Genomic DNA, 27,972 nt, shown 5'->3' with positions numbered 1-27,972 from the left:
CTTCAGAATTAAAGAATGAAGATAGATAACAGATTTATTTAAATACTTTATTGAGGTTCCCAAATTCTGCTGTACTTGTTTAAACAAAATCACACACAATTTAAACAAATCAGACATCTGCCACTTTTAGTGGAGAAAATACTGGAAAACATGCAAATGTAAACACTCCTTTGGTAAAGTGAAAGACTGGTTAAAATATTTGGGAAAAGTGTAGATGACTTTCAAACATTTCCCATGTTCCTGTTTACAGTATCTACACACAGTATCAATATAAAACATCATTCATACTATAGACAGAAAGGCTGAGCTTTGTGTATAAAAATTTAATAGCCATCCATGGTTATAAATCCCAAAGGATTCCACTTAAAAAGTATATGAAAATCTAATTATACCCAAACACAGTATACAAACTAAAAGTCCTCATTCTCAGCCACATATACTGGGATTTATACTGCAGGTGCTGATCCTGGATGAAAGTAGATGGCAACAGCTTGTTTACACTCCTCAAACCAGGAGCAAACTGCAGAAGTGTACATATGCAGACAGTTCTCCTCTCAGGCCTTCCATGTTAACTGATCAGTGGGGGCATACTGAAACTTCTGTTATATTAATGTCTCTTGATATATAAAGGTTACAAATTATATGATCACTTTAGCACTAGCTAAACCTGGTCTAAATTTACTGTGGACTTACTAGTGGAGAGTTGAAACTGTTCTGCCACTGAAGGAGCCAGAGTGGCTGAGGCAGAATATGAAACACTGTACAGGACAAAAACTCCTCTCTCTACACAAAATTGTTCCATACCTTTAAAAATAGGCCAGTGGGCTTGTAGTAAATCTATCCCAGTTTGTTCAGAGAAGAACTAATGCAGATTCTGACCATTTGTACTACAATTGTAACTTGGAGGAGACTTTATTCAGATAGAGAAAAACGAATTGACCAAGGAATTACATAGAAATCAGCCCAACCTTATTGATGGAGAAATTAATACTGCTCTTCAAAACTCTTTCCCAACAATCACCACTTTGTAAGGCTCAGATTAATCCAGTATGGATTTATAGAACACATACTGGTTGATTGTTTTGAGGAAGAAAGCGGCAGCTTTAACAGTCCACACAGATGCCAGCAAGGCCTTTAACAAGGCTGCATATAGCCAACTAACCAGAAAAGTAAAAGTGGCAAGTTGGATCCAAAATTGCTGCAGAAGACATTGTGGCAGAAAGCAAAGGCCCTTATCTGTTTTTGGTAAACAGAAGATCACTTCTTTGCGTCTGCAGTAAAATGAACAATTTAGGTTTAATCCTCTACCCTTCATTTAAGTGGCTTGCAAATTATACAAAAACTGTCAGAGGTTTACAATAAGGAAGAACAGGGAGCCAAGGAGATTTAATCAAGGGAATCTTAATATTTTGAGGGGCATGGATAGTGTGCATGGGAAGGACTTAGTTCTATTGGCAGAGCTCAATACCAGGAGACAAATTAGAGGTCAGAGTTGTGGAGAATTTCTTTCACCCAGAGATGGTGGGGATCTGGAAACTCCTGCCCAAGAGAATGGTAGAAAAAGGAAAACAGTCAAGACTTGAATTCACACAGTGCTTTTCATAAGCACAGGATCTCTCAGTAATTATGCTTTAAAAACATGTACCTAACTAATGCAGAAGACCATAAGACATAGGAGTGGAAGTAAGGCCATTCGGCCCATCAAGTCCACTCCGCCATTCAATCATGGCTGATGCGCATTTCAGCTCCACTTACCAGTGTTCTCCCCGTAGCCCTTAATTCCTCTAGACAACAAGAATCTATCAATCTCGGCCTTGAAGACATTTAGCGTCCCGGCTTCCACTGCACTCCGTGGCAATGAATTCCACAGGCCCACCACTCTCTGGCTGAAGAAATGTCTCCGCATTTCTGTTCTGAAATGACCCCCTCTAATTCTAAGGCTGTGTCCACGGGTCCTAGTCTCCTCGTTTAACTGAAACAATTTCCTAGCATCCACCTTTTCCAAGCCATGTATTATTTTGTACGCCTCTATTAAGTCTCCCCTTAATCTTCTAAACTCCAACGAATACAATCCCAGTATCCTCAGCCGTTCCTCATATGTTAGACCCGTCATTCCAGGGATCATCCGTGTGAATCTCCGCTGGAAACGTTCCAGTGCCAGTATGTCCTTCCTGAGGTGTGGGGACCAAAACTGGACACAGTACTCCAAATGGGGCCTAACCAGAGCTTTATAAAGTCTTAGTAGTACATCTCTGCTTTTATATTCCAACCCTCTTGAGATAAGAGACAACATTGCATTCGCTTTCTTAATCACGGACTCAACCTGCATGTTTACCTTTAGAGAAGAACTAACCAATGCACAAAGCAAACACCACCCTTATCCAAAGAGGAGATAATTATGGGAATACCTCCAAATCTCACTCCGCCCAGACTTGCTGAGAGTGTGGGGATTCAGTGGTCAAAAATACTACTCTAAAATTTCCAAACTGATGTCTCATTATAACGTAACCCACCCTGGCAGGAATTGATTTCAGTTCCTGCTTCTCCCATGCCCAAACTAACAATCTAATTAGACTGGTCAGTTAGAGAGAGCTGGTTAAATTTACACCTCACCCTGACAACTACCCACTCTCTCCAATTTGGGAGCCTTACCACCCCATGGTTCATCAGAAGGCCAAACACCACCTTTCTTATGTGCACCTAGCAATAGCTGTTGGTGTCATATACATTTCACGATGAAAAATGTAGCAGGCCCCAACATGCAGTCAGTTTTCCAGGTTCACAGCACACCAGACACTTAAATATTATTAACATCCCTCAAACTCTATCCATGGAAATCCTCAAGAACATTTGAATTTTAAGTGCAGGCAGGTGGGACTGATTTAATTTGGGATTATTGTCAGCATGTACTGGTTGGACTGAAGGGTCTGTTTCCCTGCTGCATGATGCTTGACTTCAGAAAAAAGGATAAGACTGATTAAATAAACAGTTACCATCATTGGGTAAGATCAAATACAAAAAGGAAGGCAAGTTAGGAGCTCATGTTTCAACCGTGCAGCTACTTGCAAGGCAGTGAGAGATGGGGGAGTATAAGTGTGGATGCACGTATGATCACAAAGTGGCAGGGTTGTGAACAAAGAAGTGGTAAGAGCAGCAATGACACGGCACATCATCTCCAGCTAACACTCCATTCCATGTTGGACACGTATTGTTTGATGGCTGGGGGCTTTTCACAGGTACAGTAAACCAAGTGTTGAATTCAAGAGAGAACAAAAGTTTTAACAGATAGGCTTCCACATCAAGTCAAAAAAGTGTGCAACTGCTTTTCAAAGTTCCTTTGTAATACATACAGTGCTGCATTTACTTGCCGGGATTGAGGGGCAGGGTGGGGGAGAGAAGTGAGAAAGAATTATTTTACATTTTCTTCAGACATGCCCACCACTATCTTTGTGCTCACGCTTCTTGCTCCCATCTGACCATGGCATAAAGACCACTTTCTACATCCAGATCTGATCATCATCACTGGCTTCTCACCAGTTCCACCCCAGGAGCTGCTCACTTATTATCATTAAAAAATCAATTAATAAAAATATACTTCAACCCTCTGGCTGTTAAAAAAAGATGCATAATATCCTTAAATATCCTGGGTTGTGGGGTCTCAGGTAGCACAGTCACCAGTGTTGAGGTCAACATCTTAAGGTCAATTACTACTCACATAGATCTCCACCATTCTCTCACACTTTAAATTTGGGATTCCTTCCCTCTCAACCTGCCCTGTGAAATCATAACTTGGGATATTTACCATTAAAAATCTTGCTGAATGATGAAAGCAAAAATAATTTCCTTTTGGTATTCAGGCTTCAGCTGCTCCATTTAGTCTCATTCGTCCCACCTGCCTTGAACACAATATCGAATAATTGAGGCAGGTGAGACACTCAGAACACGTCACTAATTTGACTGCAGGTAGTAACTGAGGATAGCAGCACTGCTGCCAGGTCAATGGAGAGGTAAGCAGGCTGGACACATAGCCATGAATGCCACACATCCTCACCAATCGGCTTCCCATCCAGTGAGTAATCTGCCATATGTGTGTGATCACTCAGCTGATCTGCCAACACAAACAAGACCAAGAGGTGTGCAGCATGACTGAAAAGAACCAATGATGGCAGCTTGAATCAGAAGGGAGAACTTAAAAATAAAACAGGCATCACAGGCAGCTCAGTTTTGCCACAGGAGGTATGATGGCCCAGTCAGGTGGGCAGTTCCCACCAGAGGTTAGTTATCTCAAGGCTCCAGGGTATTTTGCACTACTGCAATCTCTCTGCACCAGTTAAGGCCAGACAGGAGAAAACATTAGTGACTTTCATGACCCCAGAGCTTTCTAAAGTGCTTCACAACCAATGAAATACATCTGGTATGTTATGACTGCTGTAAAGTAGAAAACAGGGGATTGGGAACAACTATAGACTGGACTGTTTGATTGGAAATCCTTTAGCTTCTAAAACCAAAATGTGTTCTCTGCCCTCAGAGGACAGGTGACATCTTTTGCTATTTACATCTAGACAATCTGCATAATTTAGGTCTTTGACAAATAACATCCATAGTTCTGACCAGCTGAGGCCATACTAGAGTTAAAGCAAAAATACTTTAGCATGTCTCAATGCTCACAGCCACAGTTGAACTTCTTTTAATTACCTGTAAGACAACAACCCACTCAAATGTTATTGTCCACTTAATTATCAAGTATTGGACACCTTTTGCATGTGAAGTCGTAATAAGTGGGCACCTATCAGCTCAGACAGATGCAGTTACTGTCAGCAGAGCTTCAGTAATCTGAATGGTAGCTTGTAGGCAGTGCTTTGAAGACTGTGGCATGGTTCAGATTTTACTAGACAGGCTTCTATGATAAGTAAAACTCCATATTTTAGAAAGATTGTTTCTTCAGATTAAGACTGTTTCATACAATAATAAAACCATAAATAACAAAGAGGGGTTAGCATCGGTCATCTTGTCTTCCGGTCATTATCCAAGTGCCCGTTTTTAACCTTTCCGCCCAACTGCAGATGCTGATGACTGTAATGTTTAATGAGAGCTCCAGGGACAAGTGCTACTATGGCAATAACCAGCAGTTTCATCAGGATGGACCAAGAAAACAGGTTATCCAGTGAAGAGATCTCAGACAGGATGCAGCCAGTCTGCACGCAGATGAAGTTATAGGGAAGGAGACCTTAAAGAGAAAAAGAAACTAAAATATTTCCTTTGCCAAAAGGTTTACAATTTCTCTTCTCTCCCATTGGAACCATAATTTCTTACTGGGCTGCACAAATACCAGAACCCCTCGGGAAAGCAACTAATGTCAGCAGAGACTGGAGGCTAACAACAAGGAGCACAAATCCAAGCTTAAATGTTTCTTTGTCTGTTAGACAAAGGAAGGTAAATTGACAACAATCAGGAGGAACCATGAAAAAAGCTTCCTGTCTCATTGAAAGCTGTCACTATGGGTGAGACAGAGCAAAGCTCCAATGTAGCTTCCCTCCTGATACTCAAAAGCATCCCTTAAGAACAAAACAGGCTTCACAAATCTGGGTTACAGGATAAAATGAACAGATTTTTAAGCATATATTCATAGGATATAGGAAATTGATATTTTGATTGCCTGTTCATAGGGTCTCATTGTGAACGGCCACCATTTTCAAATATCAACCACTTGAAACAAATGGCCAAGACTTGAACTCCAGTCCACCTTTGCAATATTCACCCATTTAATTCCTTGTGCCCAGCTCCCAGAAATTGTTATATTGCAGAAAGTGCTTATTTGTCTCATTGTAATTGTATCGACTCCTGTAACGCGCATCTCGTTTAGTATCTTTATCTTGGTTTTGTCTTATAACTCTACACATTCTTCATTTCCAAATACATTTAATTCCACTTTGAACCCATTTGAGTGAAACCGCCTACATCTCAATTTCAGGCTGTCCACACCTGACCCTAACTACACACTGCTGAAAAGTTTCTCCTTATACCACTTATGATTTTTTTAAACAAATTACTTCAAATCCGTGCTCTCTTGTTCCAAGTAGGAAGAGTTTCTCTCTAATTAGACTGTCCAGACACTTCATGATATTGAATATTTTAGCCAGATCCCTTCTCCAAGAAGAAGTCTCAGATTCTCTGATCTATTCTCATTACTGAAATTCCTCATGCCAGGAACAATTCTTGTAAACCTCTCCTGCACTCTCCGACATATTCACATCTGCCCTAAAGTGTGGCACGTATAACTATACTCAATACTCCAGATGAGGCAGACCTAGTGACTTGTACAAGTTCAATATTATTATCTCCTTTCTCTTGTACTCTCTACTCACGTAAGGCAAGCCTAGGACATTATGTGCTTTATAAACTGCTTTTGCAATCTGCCCAGCCAACTTCAATGACTTATGACACCCAGATTCCTCTGCTACTGCACCTGCTTTAGACCTGCACTCTATTTTACGTTCTCTCTATCAAATTGTATCACTCCATTCCTCTCTGCAGTGAGCGTCACCTATCAGCCTACTTACTCCGCCAGTTTGTCAATGCTATACTGGAGTTCTACACCATCCGCCTCATAGGTTATAAATTTCCAAGTTCCAATGATTCATAATTCTGGAAAAGCAAGGTCCCAACAGTACATCCTGGCGAACTGGACTATAAAACATTCTTCAGCCTAAAAAACATCTATTAACCGTTACTCTGTTTCCTATCCCTCAAACTAGTTTATAACCACATTGTTACTGGCTCATTCTTCCAGCTCAACCTTTCCTTAAATCTGAATGGTACTGTATCAAACGCCTACTGCAAGTCATCTATACCACACCAACAATACTACCCAATTAATCCTGTTACCTCTCAGGCAACTCCAGAAAGTGCTTCTTAACCTGCATTTAAGTGACTATTCATTGTCTTGACGTATTGCTTCTACAAGTTTCTCAAGCATTTGACTGATGTCTAGTTGTTTGGCTTATCATCATACCCTTTCCGTAGGGAAAATTAGCAATTTTCCAGACCTCCGACAGCAGCCCTTCCTAACACAAGGAAGACTGAAAAATTACTACCAGTGCCTCCCCAAATTTTAATTGCACAATTGCAGGAATTAAATTCCATATGTGGGGTGAAAAATGGAGGCCAACTGCTAATGCAAAGACAGGCTGAGAAAGAGGGTTTGACTTACACGCTGAGTATATGCAATATCAATTACAGAGATAGGGAAAAGGGGTTGCCTTTTACTTTGCAATTTACGGTAGGAATCATAGCTCACCAATTACAATGGAGAAGAAGAACTGCGTGAGAGGAACATTGAGAATGGGAGATGTGATGTTTAGGAACCAATTTGGAGTCATTGGGAAAAACCTAAGGAACAAGAGGAAAAAGAACAGACTGTTCCGGTTTTCCTGCACCTGCAAGTAGAAAATCAGAGACAAAATTAATACTCCAATATGGTTTCAAAAAGAAATGCAAATGTTTTCAATATTAAATGAGCAAATTATATGTCTATGAATCCCAGACTGTTTAGTCAATTTCAGTGCCTCTCTGGCTACGTTTCTCCTTTTCAACGATAAAGTAAAAAACAAATTCCTTTGAGAGTTTGTTACAGAGGAATTTAATGACATTCTTTAATATGGTCTGGGAAAATGCACAGTTTTTTTTGGAATTGACTGGTCAATTTGTCTCTGGCCCAGCTGAAGATTCAACTGATGTCAAGTTTTCCCAGAGTACAGAGTGAGTGAAAGGATCGCAGATGATCGAGAACCATTAAAACAGCAGTTTCTCCTTGCCTTCTCAAATAACTGGTGCACCTGATATCAGAGGCTTAGTGCGTTCAGGAGTAAATGTGTGAAGTAGGAATGTTAAATTTCTTTTTTTTTTGAGAAGAAAATGGACAACCAGCAATGTTTGAGCGAGTGTAGATAAATCAGAATTCCTGGTGCCCCTGAATTGCCCCCATTTAATTACTTTATTTCAATAAATCTGACTGGAAATACCTTAAAGATCCTGTACCTGCTGCAATACTCCTCTGTACACCAAATATACCTTGCTTATAATTAGATTATAGCTCATACTGCTTCTTGCTGGAAAAGAGCAGCAGGAACCAGAGTGGCTGTGTGGAAACAGAAATAGGAGTCAACCATTCGGGATCTGCTCTGCCCTTCGATACGATCACAGCTGATCTTCACCTTGAAGCCCACTTCCCCCATGCCTGACTCCTCCTGTTTGTCTATTCCCTTAGGACCCAAAGTCTGTCCATCATAGTCTGACCATCCACAATCATCCAGAATCAGGCAATTTTAAGATCTCTGCACCAATTTATTTCAGAGCACAAAAATGTAGGTCATCAGTTCCTGGGGATTTGTCAAATTTTAGTGCAAATTTCTACAGTTTATTTTTCTGATTAATTATTTTAATTTTCTCACTTATTAATTACTTGGTTTCCATCTATTTCTGATTTGTAAAGGAAAGGGTGAAGGCAGACAAAATATTTCTTCGATGTCTCCTATTTGCACATTACCCTTGATAATTTATCCTGTCCCTGCTTCCAAGGGACCAACATTTAGTTTAGCTACTGTCCTTTTTATACACTTGTAAAATTTGTTGTGCGCTTTAATGTTCCTGGCTGGCTTATGCTGATTCTAACTCTTCCCCTTCCTGAAGGATCAATTTTACTTTGATCCTTTGCTGGTTCCTAAAACAGTTCAAGTCCTTGGGCTTCTTAGGATTCTTTGCAGCATTAGAAGTCTCTTCACTGAAGCTGATACAATTCATTATTAGTAAGCTATGGATGGATATTTCTTATTAAGGATTTGCTTTGTTTTAAATGAAACATCGTTTGAATTGATTCTTTAAACATGTTTCACTGTTTTTAAATTCTCTCACAAGATTAGGTTTTATTGACAAGGCCAACATTAGCTATCCATCTCTAATTACCCTTGAACCAAGTGGGTGCTTAGAGGGCAATTGAGAGTCAAGCACACTATTGGGTCTGGAGTTAAATGTCAGACCAGGTAAGGATGGTAGATTTTATTCCCTGAAGGACATAAGTGATCCAGCCTGGTTTTTAGGATAATCGATGAATGTTTCACTTGCACAGCCAATGCACTTTATTAAATTATTGAATCTTTTAAATTCCACCAGCTGCCAAAGTTCTCAGGATGACAGTCTGGGCCATTGGATTACCAGTCCTGTGATGTTACCACTACTCTCATATCCTTGGTTTTTAAGTCCATTTAGCCAGCTGTCCCCTTGTCCCTACACAATTGGCTTTAAGTTTAAGATTGTTCTTGGGAGAGTGTTACTTTCAAATGGAATAAGAAATTCAAATGAATTATGATTACTTCCTTCACCCTACCTGATTTTTATATAAATTATTAAATCATACCTATTACACAATACTGGATTGTACATAACATTAGCCCCTGACTGGTTCCACAATGTATTGAGACAGTTGTCTTGAAGCAAAAGCTGGGGCTGTTCTCCTTGGAGCGGAGGCTGAGAGGTGACCTTATATAGAGGTTTATAAAATCATGAGGGGAATGAATAGGGTAAATAGACAAGGTCTTTTCTCTGGAGTGGGGGGAGTCCAGAGAGCATAGGTTTAGGGTGAGAGGGGAAGGATATTAAAAGGACCTGAGGGGCAACCTTTTCATGCAGATGGTGGTGCAGGTATGGAATGGGCTGCCAGAGGAAGTGGTGGAGGCTGGTACAATTACAACATTTAAAAGGTATCTGGATGGGTATATGAATAGGAAGGGTTTAGAAGTGTGGCAAATGAGACTACATTAGATTAGGATATCTGGTCAGCATGGACAAATCGGACTGAAGAATCTGTTTCCGTGCTATACATGTCTATGACCACCTTTATTCCAGTCTACAGGAAGATCAATGAAATGGGCAAAGTCCCAGTAATTATATTGGAACTTGGTTCAAAGGTAATAATGTCTTGTTTAATGATCCCTTCAACTATATTACTATATGAGACAGCCTATTAACTAATCCCCATAGCATTTCCTGACTCTTGCTAGTCTTAATCTTCAAGCATACAGATTCTACTCTTGATCCTCTGAACCAAGATATTTTCTCATGACTGCCCTTTACTGGAAGGACTATGCACTTTTCCAAACATACCCTAGATTATTTATTTCTCAATCTTGGTCACCCTGTAACCACATCTCAGTAAATCGCAAAGTATAAACTGTTTATTTCTTTGAGCTTATGAATCATACTACGAATGCTTCACACTTTTGGATAAGGAGTCTTCAATATTATTTTATTATTACTTGAATGGATCTTGTTCGCTGATGTATTATGTTAAACACTGTTCTTTTCTGTCCCACACAGCATGACTTTTACGCAATCGCAACACTGTTCTATCGCTTTGACTTTGCCCTTTGAATAGTATCTATCCCTCTGATCCCCGTCACTACCACATTCCTATTAATGTTCCTGACTTGAATGGCATGCTGCCTGATGATCCGTTTGCTTATCCACCAAGCAATAAACTTCTGTCAGGGAGAAAGTGAGGGCTGCAGATGCTGGAGATCAGAGCTGAAAATGTGTTGCTGGAAAAGCGCAGCAGGTCAGGCAGCATCCAAGGAACAGGAGAATCGACGTTTTGGGCATAAGCCCTTCTTCAGGAATGAGGAAAGTGTGTCCAGCAGGCTAAGATAAAAGGTAGGGAGGAGGGACTTGGGGAGGGGCTTTGGATTTCGATAGGTGGTGGAGGGAGGTCAAGGTGAGGGTGATAGGCCAGAGTGGGGTGGGGGTGGAGAGGTCAAGAAGAATATTGCAGGCTCGGAAGGCGATGCTGAGTTCAAGGGATTTGACTGAGACAAGGTGGGGGGAGGGGAAATGAGGAAACTGGAGAAATCTGAAATCTGAACTCCGATTTCTCCAGTTTCCTCATTTCCCCTCCCCCCACCTTGTCTCAGTCAAATCCCTCGAACTCAGCACCGCCTTCCCAACCTGCAATCATCTTCCTTACCTCTCCGCCCCCACCCCACTCCAGCCTATCACCCTCACCTTGATCTCCCTCCACCTATCGCATTTCCAAAGCCCCTCCCCCAAGTCCCTCTCCCTACCTTTTATCTTAGCCTGCTGGACACACTTTCCTCATTCCTGAAGAAGGGCTTATGCCCGAAACGTCGATTCCCCTGTTCCTTGGATGCTGCGCTTTTCCAGCAACACATTTTCAGCAATAAACTTCTGTCAGTCAATATCAAGCAGGTTAGGCCTCCTATAGCCCTAATCTCCATACCTGCCTAATTCACTCTCACATTCCAGTCTCAGACCATTAATTAAGTCAGAAGTTCTCAGGGGTCTAAGTACCTAACAGACATGACTATCTTTTGGAAGAAAGGATCCAGATAACAATTCCCCTTCCTGATAAACCAAGTGTCAGCAAATCAGAATCCAACTGACTGACTGAGCCCAAGTTATAGATACTCACCCAACAAGTGGCTGTCCAGAATTGCAATTCATTCCACAAACTCTCATGATGTAGATAAAGCGCACTACCAGCCCAGCCATCAATCATTAATCTTAATAGCAAGATATGCTCCCCTAACTTGGAGGAATGGAACACCACTCTCAGCTACTCAAGGCAGCTTCCCACTTTGCATCAAATTTCCAACTTAAATGCAGTGCCTTGGATCATTCTGTAGAGTGGCAATCACTGTCTATTTATAAAAAAAAGCTGACAATTCATATCCAAATTACAATTACTTAATCAGCTTTTTGCTATTGTGATTAACATCTATTCAGGCTATCACTTAATTGATCAGCAATTAACACAAACTGCCTGGAAATGCTATCGAACTATCTGAACTAGCCTGCAGCTTTTATTTTGCAGTTTCAAAGTGTTAAATCAGTCTGCTAAATCTAAATTATAACTCACGTCATAAAAAGAGATCCCCCTCACACCTGTCTTGTCTGCAGATCTCCAGAGAGGGTAGCTACAAAAGTACAGTGCTGAGCTGGAAGATTGGAACTGGGATAAGGTGGGGGAAGGGGAAATGAGGAAACTGGTGAAATCCACATTTATGCCATGGAGTTGGAGTGTCCCAAGGTGGAAGATGAGGCATTCTTCCTCCAGGCGTCAGGTGGTAAGGGAGTGGCAATAGAGGTGGCCCAGGACCTACATGTCCTCCACAGAGTGGGAGGGGGAGTTGAAGTGTTTGACCACGGGGCGGTGGGGTTGGTTGGTGCAGGTGTCCTGGAGATGTTCTCTGAAGCGCTCTGCGAGTAGGCGTCCTATAACCCCAATGTAGAGGAGGCTGCATCGGGAGCAACAGATACAGTAATTGAAGTGTGGATGTGCAGGTGAAACTTTGATGGACGCGGAAGGCTCCTTTGGGGCCTTGGACAGAGATGAGGGGGAAGGTGTGGGTACAGATTTTGCAATTCCTGTGGTGGCAGGGGAAGGTGGGTTGTTGGGGGGCGTGGACCTGACGAGGTAGTCGCGGAGGGAAAGATCTTTACGGAAAGTGGATAGGGGTGGGGAGGGAAATATATCTCTGGTGGTGAGGTCCGTTTGTAGGTGGCGGAAATGGCGGAAGATGATGCGATGTATACAGAGGTTGGTGGGGTGGAAGGTGAGGACCGGATGTTCTGTCCTTGTTGCGGTTGGTGGGGTGGGGTTCGAGGGTGGAGGTGCAGATGGATGAGATGCCCTGGAGGGCATCATCAACCATTTGGGAGGGGAAATTGCGGTCTTTAAAGAAGGAGGCCATCTGGTTGGTTCTGTGGTGGAACTGGTCCTGCTGGGAGCAGATGCAGCGGAGGAATCAGAATAAGGGATAGCATTTTTACAGGAGGCAGGGTGGGAGGAGGTATAATCCAGGTATCTGTGGGAGTCAGTGGGTTTGTAGAAAATGTCAGTGTTGAGTCAGTCACCGTTCATGGAGATGGAGTGGTCCAGAAAGGGGAGGGACGTGTCTGAGATGGTCCAGATGAATTTAAGGTAGGGGTGGAATGTGTTGGTGAAGTTGATGAACTGTTCAACCTCCTCATGGGAGCACGAGGTGGCGCCGACGCAGTCAATGTAGCGGAGGAAAAGGTGTGGTTTTCCTCCACCTTGAATTCACGCTGAGGACATGCAGGTCCAGGGCCTCCTCCATCGCCACTCCCTTACCACCTGACACCTGAAGGAAGAACACCCCACCTTCTGTGTCAGGACCCTCCAACCCCATGGCATCAAAGTGTACTTCACCAATTTTCTCAATGCCCATCCCCCCCACCTTATCCCAGTTCCAACCTTCCAGCTCAGCACTGCCTTCATGACCTGTCCATCTTCCCTCCCACCTATCTACTTCATTCTCCCTCCTATCTATCACCATTAACCCAACCTCCACCCACCTATCACAATCAGCCACCTTTCCCCTAGCCCCAACCCCTTCCCATTTATCTCTCCACCCCCAAGGTTCCCAGTCTTGTTCCTGATGAAGGGCTTTTGCCCAAAATATTGATTTCCCAGTTCTTCGGATGCTGCTTGGCCTGCTGTGCGTTTCCAGCACCACATTCTCAACTCTAATCTCCAGCATCTGCAGTACTCACTTTCACCGTGCTACAAGTGCGTCACATTTGCCTTGCACTATCTCCTCACATCCACTGTCACTCATCCAGAACTAACTCCCGACTTAGCACTTGGATCTCAGAGCACACTGTTCTCACACCACCATACTTTGAGTATTATTTATTCAGTACTTCAGTGATACCTTCTGCCTCCACAAGATGACTCCCTTCTTTGTCTACATCAACCCCACTGCTCTTTTTACTGTCCTTTTATTTACTGAGACAGCTGTTGCCAAAAATCCTACAATATTTTGAAACCCACGATGCACCATAGTGCAATGTCTGCTTGAGGCACAACATTGGGTAGAGACAAAAAAAGCCTGCAGATACTGAAAAGTAGACAGGCAGGAGGCTGGAAGAACACAGGCAGCATCAGGAGTCAGCGTTTCAGGTGTAACCCTTCTTCAGGGCTGGGGGGAGCTGCAAATGAAGGGGAAGGCGGGAGCAGAGTAGTGAAGTGGGGATAGATGAAGAGGGTACGACCTGGTTGGTCAGTGGGAGGAATGGATCCGGTTGGTGGCAGGGAGCAGCGGCAGTGAGGGGGATAGGCTGGGATGGGAAGGGAGGTCATTTGAAATTGGAGAACTCAAATGTTGAGTCCTCTGGGCTGTAGGGTGCCCAGGCTGAAGATAAACGTGTTATTCCTCCAATAGGCACTGTGGTTTATTTTGGCAATGGAGGAGGCCAAGGATGGTCATGCCAGAAAAGGAGTGATGGGGGAATTGAAATGGGCGCTGACTGGGAGGTCTGGTGGGCCCCTGCGGACCTGGCTTAGATGCGCAGTGATCTATTCCTTAAGTTTATGTTTGGTCTCCCCGATGTAGAGACCACCACATCAGGACCACCTAATGCAGTAAACTAGTTGGAAGAGAGGCTGGAAGGACTGTTTGGGGCCCTGGATGGAGATTAGGGGATAGTGTACTGGCAGGTTTTGCATGTTTTCCAGTTGCAGGAGAAGGTACCTGGAGGTTCGGTGGCAGGGGTGGCATGATCCAAGGACTGTCGGAGGGAACTCTCCTTGTGGAAGGCTGAGGGGGGATGGGGAGGGGAAGGTGTCCTTGGTGGTGGGGTCTATTTGGAGTTGGCGGACGAGTTTGAGGATGATGCATTGGATATGGATACTGGGGGGTGTTGGTGAGGAACAAGGGGGACTCTTTATTGTGTGTGGGGGGGGCACTATTTAGAGCGGTGGAATGGGGAATGCAGGTGGTGCAGTGGAGGACTGTCTGGGGATGGGTGGAGGGATGAAAAGCACGTTGTTCAAAATAGGTGGACATCAGGGATGCTCGCGAGTGGAACCTCTCCTCGTCTGAGCAGATGTGGTGGAGGTGGAGGAATTGGGAGAATGGGATGGAGTATATGCAGGATACTGGGTGGGAGGTGGCGTAGTCCAGGTAGTTATGGGAGTCTGTAGGTTTGTAGTAAATATCCATGGCTCACTTATAGTCATTCAACCACTCAAACCTGCTCAACCATTTAGTCAGATTATAGCTGATCTGTAACCCAATTCCATATGCTAGCTGTTACCCCATAATCCTCAAAACCCTTTAAAAAAATTTCATTTTAGAATTCATTGACTTCTGCCTAGCATTTTAGGAAAGGCAGCTCCTGATTTCTACCTATCTTTTGTACAACGGAATGCTCTTCTTGATTTCACTGATAGGCTTGTTTTAACTTTAAAATTCTGCACCGGATAGCTCCCACCAAACCAACAAATTTCTCTGTAACAACTTATCAAATCTCTATTATTTTCAATTAGGTCACACCTCAAAGGAATACAACCCAAGTTCATGCAATTTGTTCTCAATTCATGTAACACTTGTTCAAGACTGAAACCTACGGATTCAAGTCTCTCTCCAGGCGTTCAGCACAGAGTCATAAAGATGTACAGCATGGAAACAGATCCTTTGGTCCAATCCGTCCATGGCGACCAGATATCCCAACCCAATGTAGTCCCACCTGCCAGCACCCGGCCCATATTCCTCCAAACCCTTCCTATTCATATACCCATCGAAATGCCTCTTAAATGTTGCAATTGTACCAGTCCCACCAGTTCCTCTGGCAACTCATTCCATACACGTACCACCCTCTACCTGAAAACGTTGCCCCTTAGGTCTCTTTTATATCTTTCCCCTCTCACCCTAAACCTATGCCCTCTAGTTCTGGACTCCACAACCCCAGAGAAAAGATTTTGTCTATTTATCCTATCCATGCCCTTCATAATTTTGTAAACCTCTATAAGGTCACCCCTCAGCCTCCGAAGCTCCAGGGAAAACAGCCCCAGCCTGTTCAGCCTCTCCCTGTAGCTCAGATCCTCCAACCCCGGCAACATCCTCGTAAATCTTTTCTGAACCCTTTCAAGTTTCACAACATCTTTCCGATAGGAAGACCAGAATTGCATGCAATATTCCAACAGTGGCTTAACCAATGTCCTGTACAGCCACAGCATGACCTCCCAACTCCTGTAACTCAATACTCTAACTAATAAAGGAAAGCATACCAAACGCTGCCTTCACTATCCCATCTACCTGCAACTCCACTTTCAAGGAGCTATGAACCTGCACTCCAAGGTCTCTTTGTTCAGCAACACTCCCTAGGACCTTACCATTAAGTGTATAAGTTATGCTAAGATTTGCTTTCCCAAAAGGCAGCACCTCGCATTTATCGGAATTAAACTCCATCTCCCACTTCTCAGCCCATTGGCCCATCTGGTCCAGATCATGTTGTAATCTGAGGTAACCCTCTTCGCTGTCCACTACACCTCCAATTTTGGTATCATCTGCAAACTTACTAACTACCTCTTATGCTCGCATCCAAATCATTTATGTAAATAACAAAAAGTAGAGGGCCCAGCACCAATCCTTGTGGTGCTCCACTGGTCACAGGCCTCCAGTCTGAAAAACAACCCTCCACCACCACCCTCTGTCTTCTACCTTTGAGCCAGTTTTGTATCCAAATGGCTAGTTCTCCCTGTATTCCATGAGATCTAACCTTGCTTATCAGTCTCCCATGGGGAACCTTGTCGAACGCCTCACTGAAGTCCATACAGGTCACATCTACTGCTCTACCTTCATCAATCTTCTTTGTTACTTCTTCAAAAAACTCAATCAAGTTTGTGAGACATGATTTCCCATGCACAAAGCCATGTTGACTATCTCAAATCAACATAATCCAAGTTAATATTTGAGCACTGTACTCTTGGGTGACAGGTTATACGTCCTAGTGCCCTGGCCTATACTTATCCCTAAACTAATAGTCTGAGGTCACCCTTTATCTCAGAACTGCTTGTGAGATCTTTGCTAGATACAAATTGGCTGCAAATTTGAGCAGTGGCTGAAGGAAATTTTTGGAACATCTAGAGTTCATCAAAGCAAGCTTCTATCCTCCCTTTTACTATATTGAATTTACTCCACCATTCAAAAGCAAGCTGATTAGATTATTTACCTTTTGTTGTAGCATTGAGAGTCTCTCAGGAAATCGTTGCACCACAAACTGTTTGCCGTATGTCTTGGACAGCAGGAAGCAGAAGGTTGCTCCAATTGCTGTTAAAACACAACACAAGGCGAGGCCCAGCCATAGTCCAAATAACGCACCTGCTAATATATTCTATATGAAGAGAGAGGCTGCATTATTGAGGAATGATTAACTATTTATATCCACACAATCCATTTTCCATAACAGCTAAAAAACAGGAGACAAAGGAGAACAAAGTGCTGGAAATACACATTGGGTCTGAGGATCACAGACCGGAAATTTTAAACGGAATTTCGCCCTCCAAAGATTCTATGAGAAAGTGAGGACTGCTAATGAAAGGCTTATGTCTGAAATGTCAACTCTCCTGTTCCTCGGATGTTGCCTGATCTGCTGTGCCACCCTTTTGCTCTCCACAAATGCTGCCAGAACTGCTTTATTTTCTGCTTTTATTTCAATTTTCTAACATTCACAGTTTTATCAAAGAAAAATATTGAGGAAGGCCAAATAGCTGAACATAATCCACCATTGCCAGAGCAAGGTGCTTCATGGATTCAGACTCACTGAAAACTGTCGTCAGCTCACATGGTTAATAACCAGATCAAAGCAAATGGCAAAACTCACTATAGCGCAGGAAGGTTAGTCTGGTAATAGCGATGTTGAAAATTAATGTAGAGCTATAAAAACACGATTCAAATTCCTGAAAGACAAGATGCCAAGCTGGAGGGAGATTACTGAACCTCGAATGGTAGGGTTTAGCAAGTGAGCAAATCCTAGCTGATTACAGTGATCTCAGTTTATAAACTAGAAAATATGTTTAATTCTCTGCTGCTTAAAATGGGAAAAAGTTCTCCCCAACAAAAACAAAAATGACAAAGCATGAATTAAAAAGATTTTGAAATATCAAGTAAATTCAAATGAAAATGTTATTGAAGGATGTGAGGCTGAAGACAGAGGTCTGAAAATCTTGCGTGACAAGAATTAGTCATTCCAGCACTTCTGATCTGTAGTGAAATACGAATGCTTTTAGGTCACCTTAAATGGGCGGAATTATTAGACTTCAAATTATTAGTAAAGATTTTTTTTCCCCCCGTATCAATGCATTTGTATCAAATCACCAAAATAACTTCAATATTCAGTACAGTAGGTGCACTTAATACACAATGTCTGTGCGAACAACCTTGCGGGATTCTGTATGTGCAAAGAGATACAAAGGACTGTGGCAGTATTTTCCAATGTGACCCTATTTCCAACATGTCATCGTCTTGATGGCAATTAGACATGGACAACAAATACTATTCTTGTCAAGGACACCCATATCAGACAAACTAGTAAAATACTTAAATTAACATGGACCCAAACACTAACAAAACTAAATAATAAAACAGCAGAGTAATTGTCTGCATGTAAATATTTGAGTTGCTATATCACATATAGGTTTCTTCTATTTAGAAGTGCCCAAAAGTACTTTCAAATATTACTTTATATATCTCTACAAGTTTCAGAAAAGTTCTGTATAATCCATAATAGAAGACTCAGCCCCTCTGCCTCCAATCATGTCCATCTTTCCAACCCCTTCCCCCACAGCCACTTAGCAGTGTCTCTCATTAATGTTCCACCACCACTTAGTCATGGAGCAGACCCACTTCCAATTTCCTTCCTGCAACACTCAGACACTATCCCCAATGTCTCCTCCTCACCCTCAAACTTCCTGTTTTATTGCTAGTCCTCATTTAAAACTTTGTAATATTGAACAGTCGATTCTCTTCCTCAAAGCTCTGAAGTCCTCAACTTCTCAGATGGAATTTGGTCTTTGCAGAAGACAAAAAAAAACTGAAGAGAGGTTATAACTATTTCAAAGGACTGAACAAGCTAGGTTTCTCTGGAAAAGTTAAGACTGACAGCTGACTTATTTGACGTTTTTAAAATGATTAAGAACTTTGATATTGCAAATGCAGAATGCAGATTTTTCCACTTGTCAAAACCACTGAACACAAGATAGTCACCAATAAATCCCAATAAGGAATCACATCTTCTTTGCAGAATAGATAGGACCTCCTTTCACAGTAGTACAGACAAGTAGCACAAATGTATTTAAGGGGAAATCCAGGAGGGAGAATGGTATGCAATGGTTATGCTGACCAGCTGAACTGACATAAGCTGGGAAGACTCCTGTCCATCATAAACATGACATGGGCCAGATGGGCCAAATGACCTGCTTCGGTGCTATAAATACCATGCAATTTAACCACTGCTGTCTTAGTTTTTTTAAAATGGAATAGTAACAGCTTCCAATCATGCATCTAATGAAAATGTTGGTGTTTCTTTTCCCACGTTGTCAAAATACTTCACATTATATTCTCTGGAAGTAATTTATATTTACAGACTTTCACATTGCAATACAGCTGCTGAGGCTCAATACTTGCCAGGAAGGAGGAGCCAGGGATTGCAAAGGTCTGTTTGTAGAGGTATGCACTACAGAAGAGTAGGAGCACATAACCAGTGTGCTGAGCTCTGTAGGATTGCAGCAAGCCAGCAAGCGCTCGCAGTTCTTCCAGGTCAGATGGAAATGATAGTAACCTACAGAAAGCAAAAGAAAATAGTATATCACTTCTGTGAACCAACAACATAGTTGAATTAGATTAATGTACAACTCATCCAAGCAGATCCTCATCGAAGGGAAGCATTTAATTATCTTAATTAAATATCTGAATTCTGCACCAAAGGGGATGAATAAAACTCATTCAAAAATATCATCAAGGTTGCAAACAAGTAAATAAAGATATACTGATCAAATGACATTAAGTTTGGTTCTTAAAGATCCTAGCAATGCCTTGGGTGAGATGAAGAATGCCTTAGTTGTGAAGTCTGGGGAAGTGCTCAGTCAACCCCAGGCACTTTAACTCAGTTTCAACAATGGAATATATACAGAGAAGTGTTTGTATAGTAATGGCTTTACAGATGGGAATTTAGTCAAAAACGTTTCTCTTGATTCTTTGTAAACGCTGCAGATAGGAAAGTAATATAGTAGTTCCCCCCACCCCCCCCCACCCTGATACCTGTGGGGGACACGTTCCAGGACCTACTACAGAATCCCGAAACCATAGATAGTAGTGAACCCATTCATTTAAATGGGAAATTTATCTTCCCGGCAGCCCCCAGTCCGGGAATGTTCCATGTAATATGTGCGAGCCACGGTAAACTGCGGGCAACCGAAACTGTGGAAGCCGACTCCGCAGATATGGCAATCGTCCTGTACTGTATATTCCGATTTATTTGTACTTAAAGAAAGCTTTGACAAGGTTTTACACAAAATAATTAAACTAAAACCAAACATAAAAATATGGTTTTTGAAACAAAGAGGACAGATGATAGGTTTGGTCTGCATAGACATTTATAAAGATCCCATGGTACCAGAAGGTTCTCTGCAGCCTGGAATTCATCCATTAACTAACTTCACCAAAACAGATTAACTGCTTACTTATCACATGGTGTTTGACAGCACTGCTGCATGAAAGCTATAACTGTTTCAACCTACTAGTATATTAATCAATGGTTGCCCTTTTAAAACAGAAATACTTCACTGTCTGATTATTACAACTTTGTTCAATGACAAAAAAATGACTGAACAATTGGTTCTCAGACTGAAGCAAGGTACATCGTAAGAATCCTCAGGAACAGAATTAGGACCATGGCCTTTTCTGGGACTATCTTAAAGACCTAGACTTTGGTGTACAGGGCACAACTTGAAAATTCAAACTAAGTTTGGAATATTCTCAACTATGAACTGGATTGTTACAGACTTAGAGATGCAGAAAGGCCAGCAAATGGGTACATAGTTAATATATTTAATTTAGTGCAGAAAAGTGTAAAGTGAAACATTTTGGTGGAACAAACACAAAATAAAGCATCCAATTCTAAACAACAAAGGGTTCTTGTGGTACATTTTGTCCAGAAAGTCCAAGTTCAAGTTCATCTGCTTCCCTAATAACATTTCTGAACAGGCTGATTAGAAATATCTACAATGTCAAAGCAGCTTCAGAGAGAGCTCGGAGTATATGTGCACAAACTTTTAAATGTGGCAGGACAGTTAGAGAAAGTAGTTAATAAAGCATACTGGATCCTGGGTTTTACTTCCAGAAGCACAGAACATAAAATTAAGGAAGATGTTCTGAATCTTTACAAAACACTAGCTTGGCCTCAATTGGAATACCACATGGTTGTGAAAGAGCAGGACAGTGTGTTGTAAAGATTTATGAAAATAATTCTGGAGATGTGGAACTTTAATCCGGTGGATAGAAACTGAGGTTATTGTCTATAGAGAATCATAGATTCCCTAGTGTGCAAGGAGGCTATTCAGTACATCAGGCCTACATCAAAGAGCATTCTACCCAAATCCACTCCGTCACTGTAACCCTGCATTTCCCATGGCCAATCCACCTTACCTGCGCATCTTTGGACTGTGGGAAGGAAACCAGAGCATCCAGAGGAAACCCACCCAAACACGGCAGAACGTGCAAACTGTAAGCAGTTACCTGAGGGTGGAATTAAACTTGGGTCCCTGGTACTGTAAGGCAGCAGTGGTAACTATTGAGCCAAAGGTTGAAAGAAGATTTGATAAACAGCACTCAGGCAATATGATGGCTTGGTGGATCAGGAAAGTTATGTTCTCAGGAAAATGATGGGAAGAGGGATGTAAAAATAAAAGCCTTCAGCTTCTTTAAAAGCCCCAAGCAGAAGCAGAAATCAAGGTTTTTATACATGTGCAAATTGACTATAAAAAAGTTAGTAAAGATTCAAACTTGTTTTTATTTCCCATAAGGATGTTTTGATTTAGTGATCTTCATTTGCCTGCCTGACCACCAAATTATCTGTGCACTTTGGAACCTGTTACATTCAATGTCTCAATTTTTTTTACATCTTCCAATTTCGATCAGTTGACATAATTTCACTACAAATAGTTTGCTTCTCAAAATGTGCAAAGCATGAGACAAATATCTAGAACAGATTTAATAGCCATACCTTGCAAATGTGAAAGAATAAAGTGTGTATTAAATACCTCTAACATAGCTAAATATCCCAACTCAATTATTTTTAACACCAGGCCATAGAAGCAAGGAGCAAGCCTGGTGAATAAAAGCTTGATCAGAGGTAAGTTTTAAAGGTGTATCTTAAGGAGGTCCAGAAGATTAGAGAGCTAGAACCCAGCAATTAAGGTCAAAGCAAAGATGAAACAGTGAATATAACTAGCGATATGCAAGTGTGCCTAAATTCGAGGGCTGCAGATATCTTAATGGTGAATATGGTTGCAGACAGTTACAGGGATAGATTGAGAGATTCAAAAACAGGGATAAGATTTTAAAACTAAGTCACATGAGACTCTGAAGCTAGCGTTGATATATTATATGAAAACAACTGTAATGGAATCATCTTTGTGTATCTATTTTGTACTGTGCTAATCATCAATCAGCAAATATTGTAACATTGAAGGAAGAGGCTTTTCCAAGAGGTTGTTACATTTGATTTCCAATTTATTAATTAAGAAGGGCTGGGTTTATTACAATGTTTCCAACAGATTATTGAAATTCTGGATGTAGGTTTGCTCGCTGAGCTGGAAAGTTAATTTTCAGGTGTTACGTCACCATACTAGGTAACATGATCAGTAAGCCTCCGGATGAAGCACTGGTGGCATGGCCCGCTTTCTATGTGCGTGTTTAGGTCACATAAATAGAAAGCAGGCCATGCCACCAGTGCTTCATCCGGAGGCTTACTGATCATGTTATCTAGTATGGGGACGAAACATCTGAAAATGAACTTTCCAGCTCAGCGAGCAAACCTACATCTAGAACCTCAACTTAAGCTACAAATCTTCTCAAAACTCACTAAGGTTATTGAAATAAATTTTAGGCGGTTGGATAGAAGAATGTTGCTGTGCTTGGGCTACCAGTCAGTCAGTCAGCTACTCATAAGCAGGGAGAAGACTGTCTACTTATCTCAAGAGTGGTGATGAAGAATGCTCTAAGCCATGAGACTCAGGAGAAGTCCAGGATTCAGGATGAAGAACCAAACGTTGGGATAAGGACTCAAAAAAAACCCTGGGAACTATGGCAGCTCTATTCAGCTAAAGAGACAGGGTGAAGGAAGCCCTATGGTAAAGTTTTTTGTTGTTTGGTCAAAACAATGGAAACTTGTGGATTTTCTTCTCTTTGAGATCCCAGATACTTTTCATCTAATGAAAAGAAAGTTACTTGTCCTGAGAGAGATTGAAATATAAATCTGGTCTTCTGGTCTGGGATTGTAATCCAATTTGATGTGAATTACGACACAGACAGTAGCACTTTGGATGATTGGGGTGGAATATGGAACTGAAAATATGTTGCTGGAAAAGCGCAGCAGGTCAGGCAGCATCCAGGGAACAGGAGAATCGACGTTTTGGGCATAAGCCCTTCTTCAGGATTGGGGTGGAATATGGAAAGTTGGCCAGAAAAGCATTAGAAGAGGGAAGTCTGAAGACAAAGTCATAGATGAAGGTTTCAGCAGCAGACAAGCTGAGGAAGTGTCTGGGTTGGATGATATTTTTGAGAAAGCAGTAGACATTCATAGCAATGGAGCAGGTAAGTAGTTGCAATCTAGATCAATCAACAATGGGAAACATTTAAGAGCAGGCACAAAATAAAGTCCACTACAAGTAGAGAGAAACTAGACACTATTGTGACTTCACAGAGTTAACAACTATATGTTAGGAACGAGGTGACAGTAATTATGCAAATAGCAGAAAAGCACAGGGTAAGAAACAATAAGAGATTAGGAGAAATGCTGAAAGAACCATGAAAAGGGCAGAGAGGAAGTATGAAATTATTAACAAGAAATGAAGGAAAATGTAAAATACTTATTAGGCACATGAATTTGGGAGATAGGACAAGTGGCCAAATTGAATAATATAGTAGATTTAAAATCCCTGTTTCAGATGGATTGCATCCATGAATTTCAAAAATAATATATGAAGCGATAGCAGAGGGACTACTGCACACATTTAAGAAGCTGTTAGAAAAAGGATAGTGTGCCAGGGAACTTGCTGACAGTTACCGTAATTCCTATAATTAAGCAGAGCAGACCATAACCAAGGAGTTACAAAACAGTCACCTTTAACATCAGTCCTCTATAAATAATGAAATTGCTGCTATCAAAAGGAACAATACAAAAAAGTGTCAACAAGCACCACAGATTTCAAGTGGAGAAATTTTGCCTAATCAATCTTATTCAATTTTTGAGTGGACATCAGACAAAAAAAACATGACTTTCGCTTTCAGGCACTAATGGATCTACTGCATTTTCCCATGTTTAGTGATTGGAACACATTCGTTGATAAGCACACTTTTGGGGTAACCCTAGTTTAAAAGAGTTTCAGCTGCAAGACATTAGGTTTACAAACTTGGCTCACAACTCCCTAACACTTTCAAAGAACAATAAAATCACACTAAATTGGTATTGATATGAAGAATATCAGAAAATCTGTACATAATTGAGAAAAGCTCTTTCAGCACGTGAAATTTTCCAACTCATTGGGAAGAGATCAGGTAGTTTTCAAGGTGACAAAGGCATTGACAGAGTAATGTCAAAAACTAATTCCTCTGGTTAATAAGTCAGTAATGATAGCTTGTTAAACTCAGTGATCTGGAGAGGAGACAAGGGGAATCCTGTTTTCACAAGAGATTTTGGGATCTGGAACATTCTACCTGAAATAGGTGGCAGAAGCAAACACCAAAAATGATCTTTAGAACCGAGATTGAGCACTTTGGTAAGATTTATGAACAACTTCAGTCAGAGGCGCAGAGAAGAAGGAGTGCTGCTTCCAAAGGAGCCAGCAGGCATGACAGCCAGTTGCCATCATAGAATGATGAACGCCACTGCTGGGTCAGGGAAAGGAAGGGCTTTGAATTAATTCAGCATCACTCTAACGCCCACTGTGGGGTGGAGAAGCATAGAAAGCTAGACCCCGAGTGATCAGTAGGTGATAGAAAATAGGAGCAGGCATAAGCCAATATGACCACCCAACAACTGCACAGGTGACCGGAGGTAGACAGATCAGCCAAAACCAGTGGGGCAGATGACAGTGTGACCTTGCTGTGCATAAACTCCATTCCCAAATGGCACAGGCTCCCTTCACACACTGACACACAGAGAGGCCACGACTCCTGCTCCTGCTCCTGCTCCTGCTCCTGCTCCTCCCCCGTGCCCCTCTCACCTGGACTCCTGCCTCTCCTCCTCCTGGTCGTTCAGCGACTCTCGGCTGTGCGCCGCATGGGGCAGATTGCTGGACAGCACGTACAGATAAGCCGTGGCAGCGGCGAAAATGAGCACCAAGCCAACCGGAGACTTGGCCGACATGAACCCGGACCCGACACCGGGAGACCACGCTCTTCCCCTCGCGCTGACGATGGCGGCGAGAGCCCGGCAGCGCGCAGGCGCCCCGCCGGCACGTCACCTGACCAGCCCACTCCACCGCCTCCCCGCAGTGCGCATGTGCCCGCCGGCCCGGTGACATCACAGAGTCCCACCCCCACGGCGCCATGGTAACCGCACACCCCAGCTCTTGATGTGGTGAGATGGGCCTTAGATTCCACATTTATAAACTGCATAGGGGAAAGTGAGGACTGCAGATCAGAGTTGAGAGTGTGGTGTTGGAAAAGCGCAGCCGGTCAGGCAGCATCCGAGGAGCAGGAGAATCGACGTTTCAGGCATGAGCCCTTTACCAGGAAATTTATAAACTGCACGTCTACTCCATCGGCGGCCCCTTGGTGTTATTTGAACCCATGTCTCCCAGAGCAGGAAACCCTGGACTGAAATAGACAGGCAGGAGGCTGGAAGAACACCGCAAGCATCAGCAGGTGGAGAAGTCGATGTGTAACCCTTCTTCAGGACTGGGTGTGGGTGTGGGGGGAGCTGCAGATAAAGGGTGGTGAGGTGGGGGATAGGTGAAGACAGGTAGAGGGTACGACCTGGTTGGTCAACGGGAGGAATGGGTCCACTTGCTGGCAAGGGAGAGGGGAAGGGAATCGGGGGGATAGGGAGGGAGGTTATTTGAAATTGGAGAACTCAATGTTGAGTCCTCTGGGCTATAGGGTGCCCAGGCGGAAGATGAGGTGTTGGTCCTCCAATTTGCGCTGTAGTTCATTTTGGCAATGGAGGAGGCCAAGGATGGTCATGTCGGAAAGAGAATGGTTGGGGGAATTGAAATGGGCAATGACCAGGAGGTCTGGTTGGCCACTGCGGATCTGGCTGCAATGCTCGATGAACCATTCCCTATCTTTACATTCGATCTCCCCGGTGTAGAGAAGACCACACCACTGATGCAGTAAACTAGATTGGAAGAGAGCCAGGTGAACCTCTGTCTCACCTGGAACGATTGGGGCCCTGGATGGAGGTGAGGGGGGGGGGTGGTGTACTGGCAGGTTTTGCATCTTTGCTGATTACAGGGGAAGGTACCTGGGGGTTTGGGTGGGGAGAGTGGCACAAACCAAGGACTGTCAAAGGGAACGATCCCTGAGGAAGGCAAAGAGAGGTGGGGAGGGGAGGTCTCCTGTGGATGACTGGTCCCCAGTGACTTGTATTGATTTGAGTCAGAAGTTGCAAGACACCAGTTATAGTCCAACAGGTTTATAGACAATAGACAATGGGTGCAGGAGTAGGCCATTCTGCCCTTTGAGCCTGCACCACCATTCAATATGATCATGGCTGATCATCCTTAATCAGTATCCTGTTCCTGCCTTATCTCCATAACCCTTGATTCTACTATCCTTGAGAGCTCTATCCAACTCTTTCTTAAATGAATCTAGAGACTGGGCCTCCACTGTCTCTGGGGCAGAGCATTCCACACAGCCACCACTCTCTGGGTGAAGACGTTTCTCCTCATCTCTGTCCTAAATGGTCTACCCCATATTTTTAAGCTGTGTCCTCTGGTTCGGCACTCACCCATCAGTGGAAACATGTTTCCTGCCTCCAGAGTGTCCAATCCTTTAATAATCTTATATGTCTCAATCAGATCCCCTCTCTGTCTTCTAAACTCAAGAGTATACAAGTCCAGTTGCTCCAGTCTTTCAGCGTAAGGTAGTCCCGCCATTCCAGGAATTGACCTCGTGAACCTATGCTGCACTCCCTCAATAGCCAGAATGTCTTTCCTCAAATTTGGAGACCACCAAATTTGTGGGCGGCACGGTGGCCAAGTGGTTAGCACTGCTGCCTCACAGCGCCAGAGACCCGGGTTCAATTCCTGACTCAGGCGACTGACTGTGTGGAGTTTGCACATTCTCCCCGTGTCTGCGTGGGTTTCCTCCGGGTGCTCCGGTTTCCTCCCACAGTTCAAAGATGTGCAGGTCAGGTGAATTGGCCACGCTAAATTGCCCGTAGTGTTAGGTAAGGGGCAAATGTAGGGGTAGGGGTGGGTTGCGCTTTGGCGGGTCGGTGTGGACTTGTTGGGCCGAAGGGGCTGTTTCCACACTGTAAGTAATCTTCCCAATCTAATCTTCCCAGAACTGCACACAATACTCCAGGTGTGGTCTCACCAGGGCCTTGTACAGCTGCAGAAGAACCTCTTTGCTTCTATACTCAATCCCTCTTGTTATGAAGGCCAGCACGCTATTAGCATTCTTCACGACCTGCTTTACCTGCATGCTTACCTTCATTGACTGGTGTACAAGAACACCCAGATCTCTTTGTACTGCCCCTTTACCTAAATTGATTCCATTTAGGTAGTAATCTGCCTTCCTGTTCTTGCCACCAAAGTGGATAACCATACATTTATCCACATTAAACTGCATCTGCCATGCATCTGACCACTCACCTAACCTGTCCAGGTCACCCTGTAAACTCCTAACATCCTCCTCACACTTCACCCTGCCA

The 27,972-nt window shown here is 42.9% G+C and overlaps 1 protein-coding gene across 1 annotated transcript; it reads right to left on the bottom strand.

Annotated features, from left to right (window-relative positions):
- Positions 1-29: 29 nt before the first annotated feature.
- On the bottom strand, positions 30-25,534 carry LOC122551459 (transmembrane protein 41A-like). Its single transcript, XM_043693392.2, has 5 exons — positions 25,319-25,534; positions 19,500-19,653; positions 17,047-17,208; positions 7,298-7,436; positions 30-5,227 (listed from the first exon to the last, which is right to left on the bottom strand). Exons 1-5 carry the CDS (start codon positions 25,459-25,461, stop codon positions 5,004-5,006), a joined length of 822 nt encoding a protein of 273 aa, XP_043549327.1. The 5' UTR covers positions 25,462-25,534; the 3' UTR covers positions 30-5,003.
- Between the last annotated feature and the right edge of the window lie 2,438 nt (positions 25,535-27,972).

This window comes from Chiloscyllium plagiosum, unplaced genomic scaffold (genome assembly GCF_037043375.1).
Source record: "Chiloscyllium plagiosum isolate Xiang-an unplaced genomic scaffold, Cpla_swu_hap1 HiC_scaffold_7, whole genome shotgun sequence".
Classification (NCBI taxonomy): Eukaryota; Metazoa; Chordata; class Chondrichthyes; order Orectolobiformes; family Hemiscylliidae; genus Chiloscyllium; species Chiloscyllium plagiosum.
Note: the sequence above shows the minus strand (reverse complement) of the source record. Positions and strands in the feature narration are given on the sequence as shown.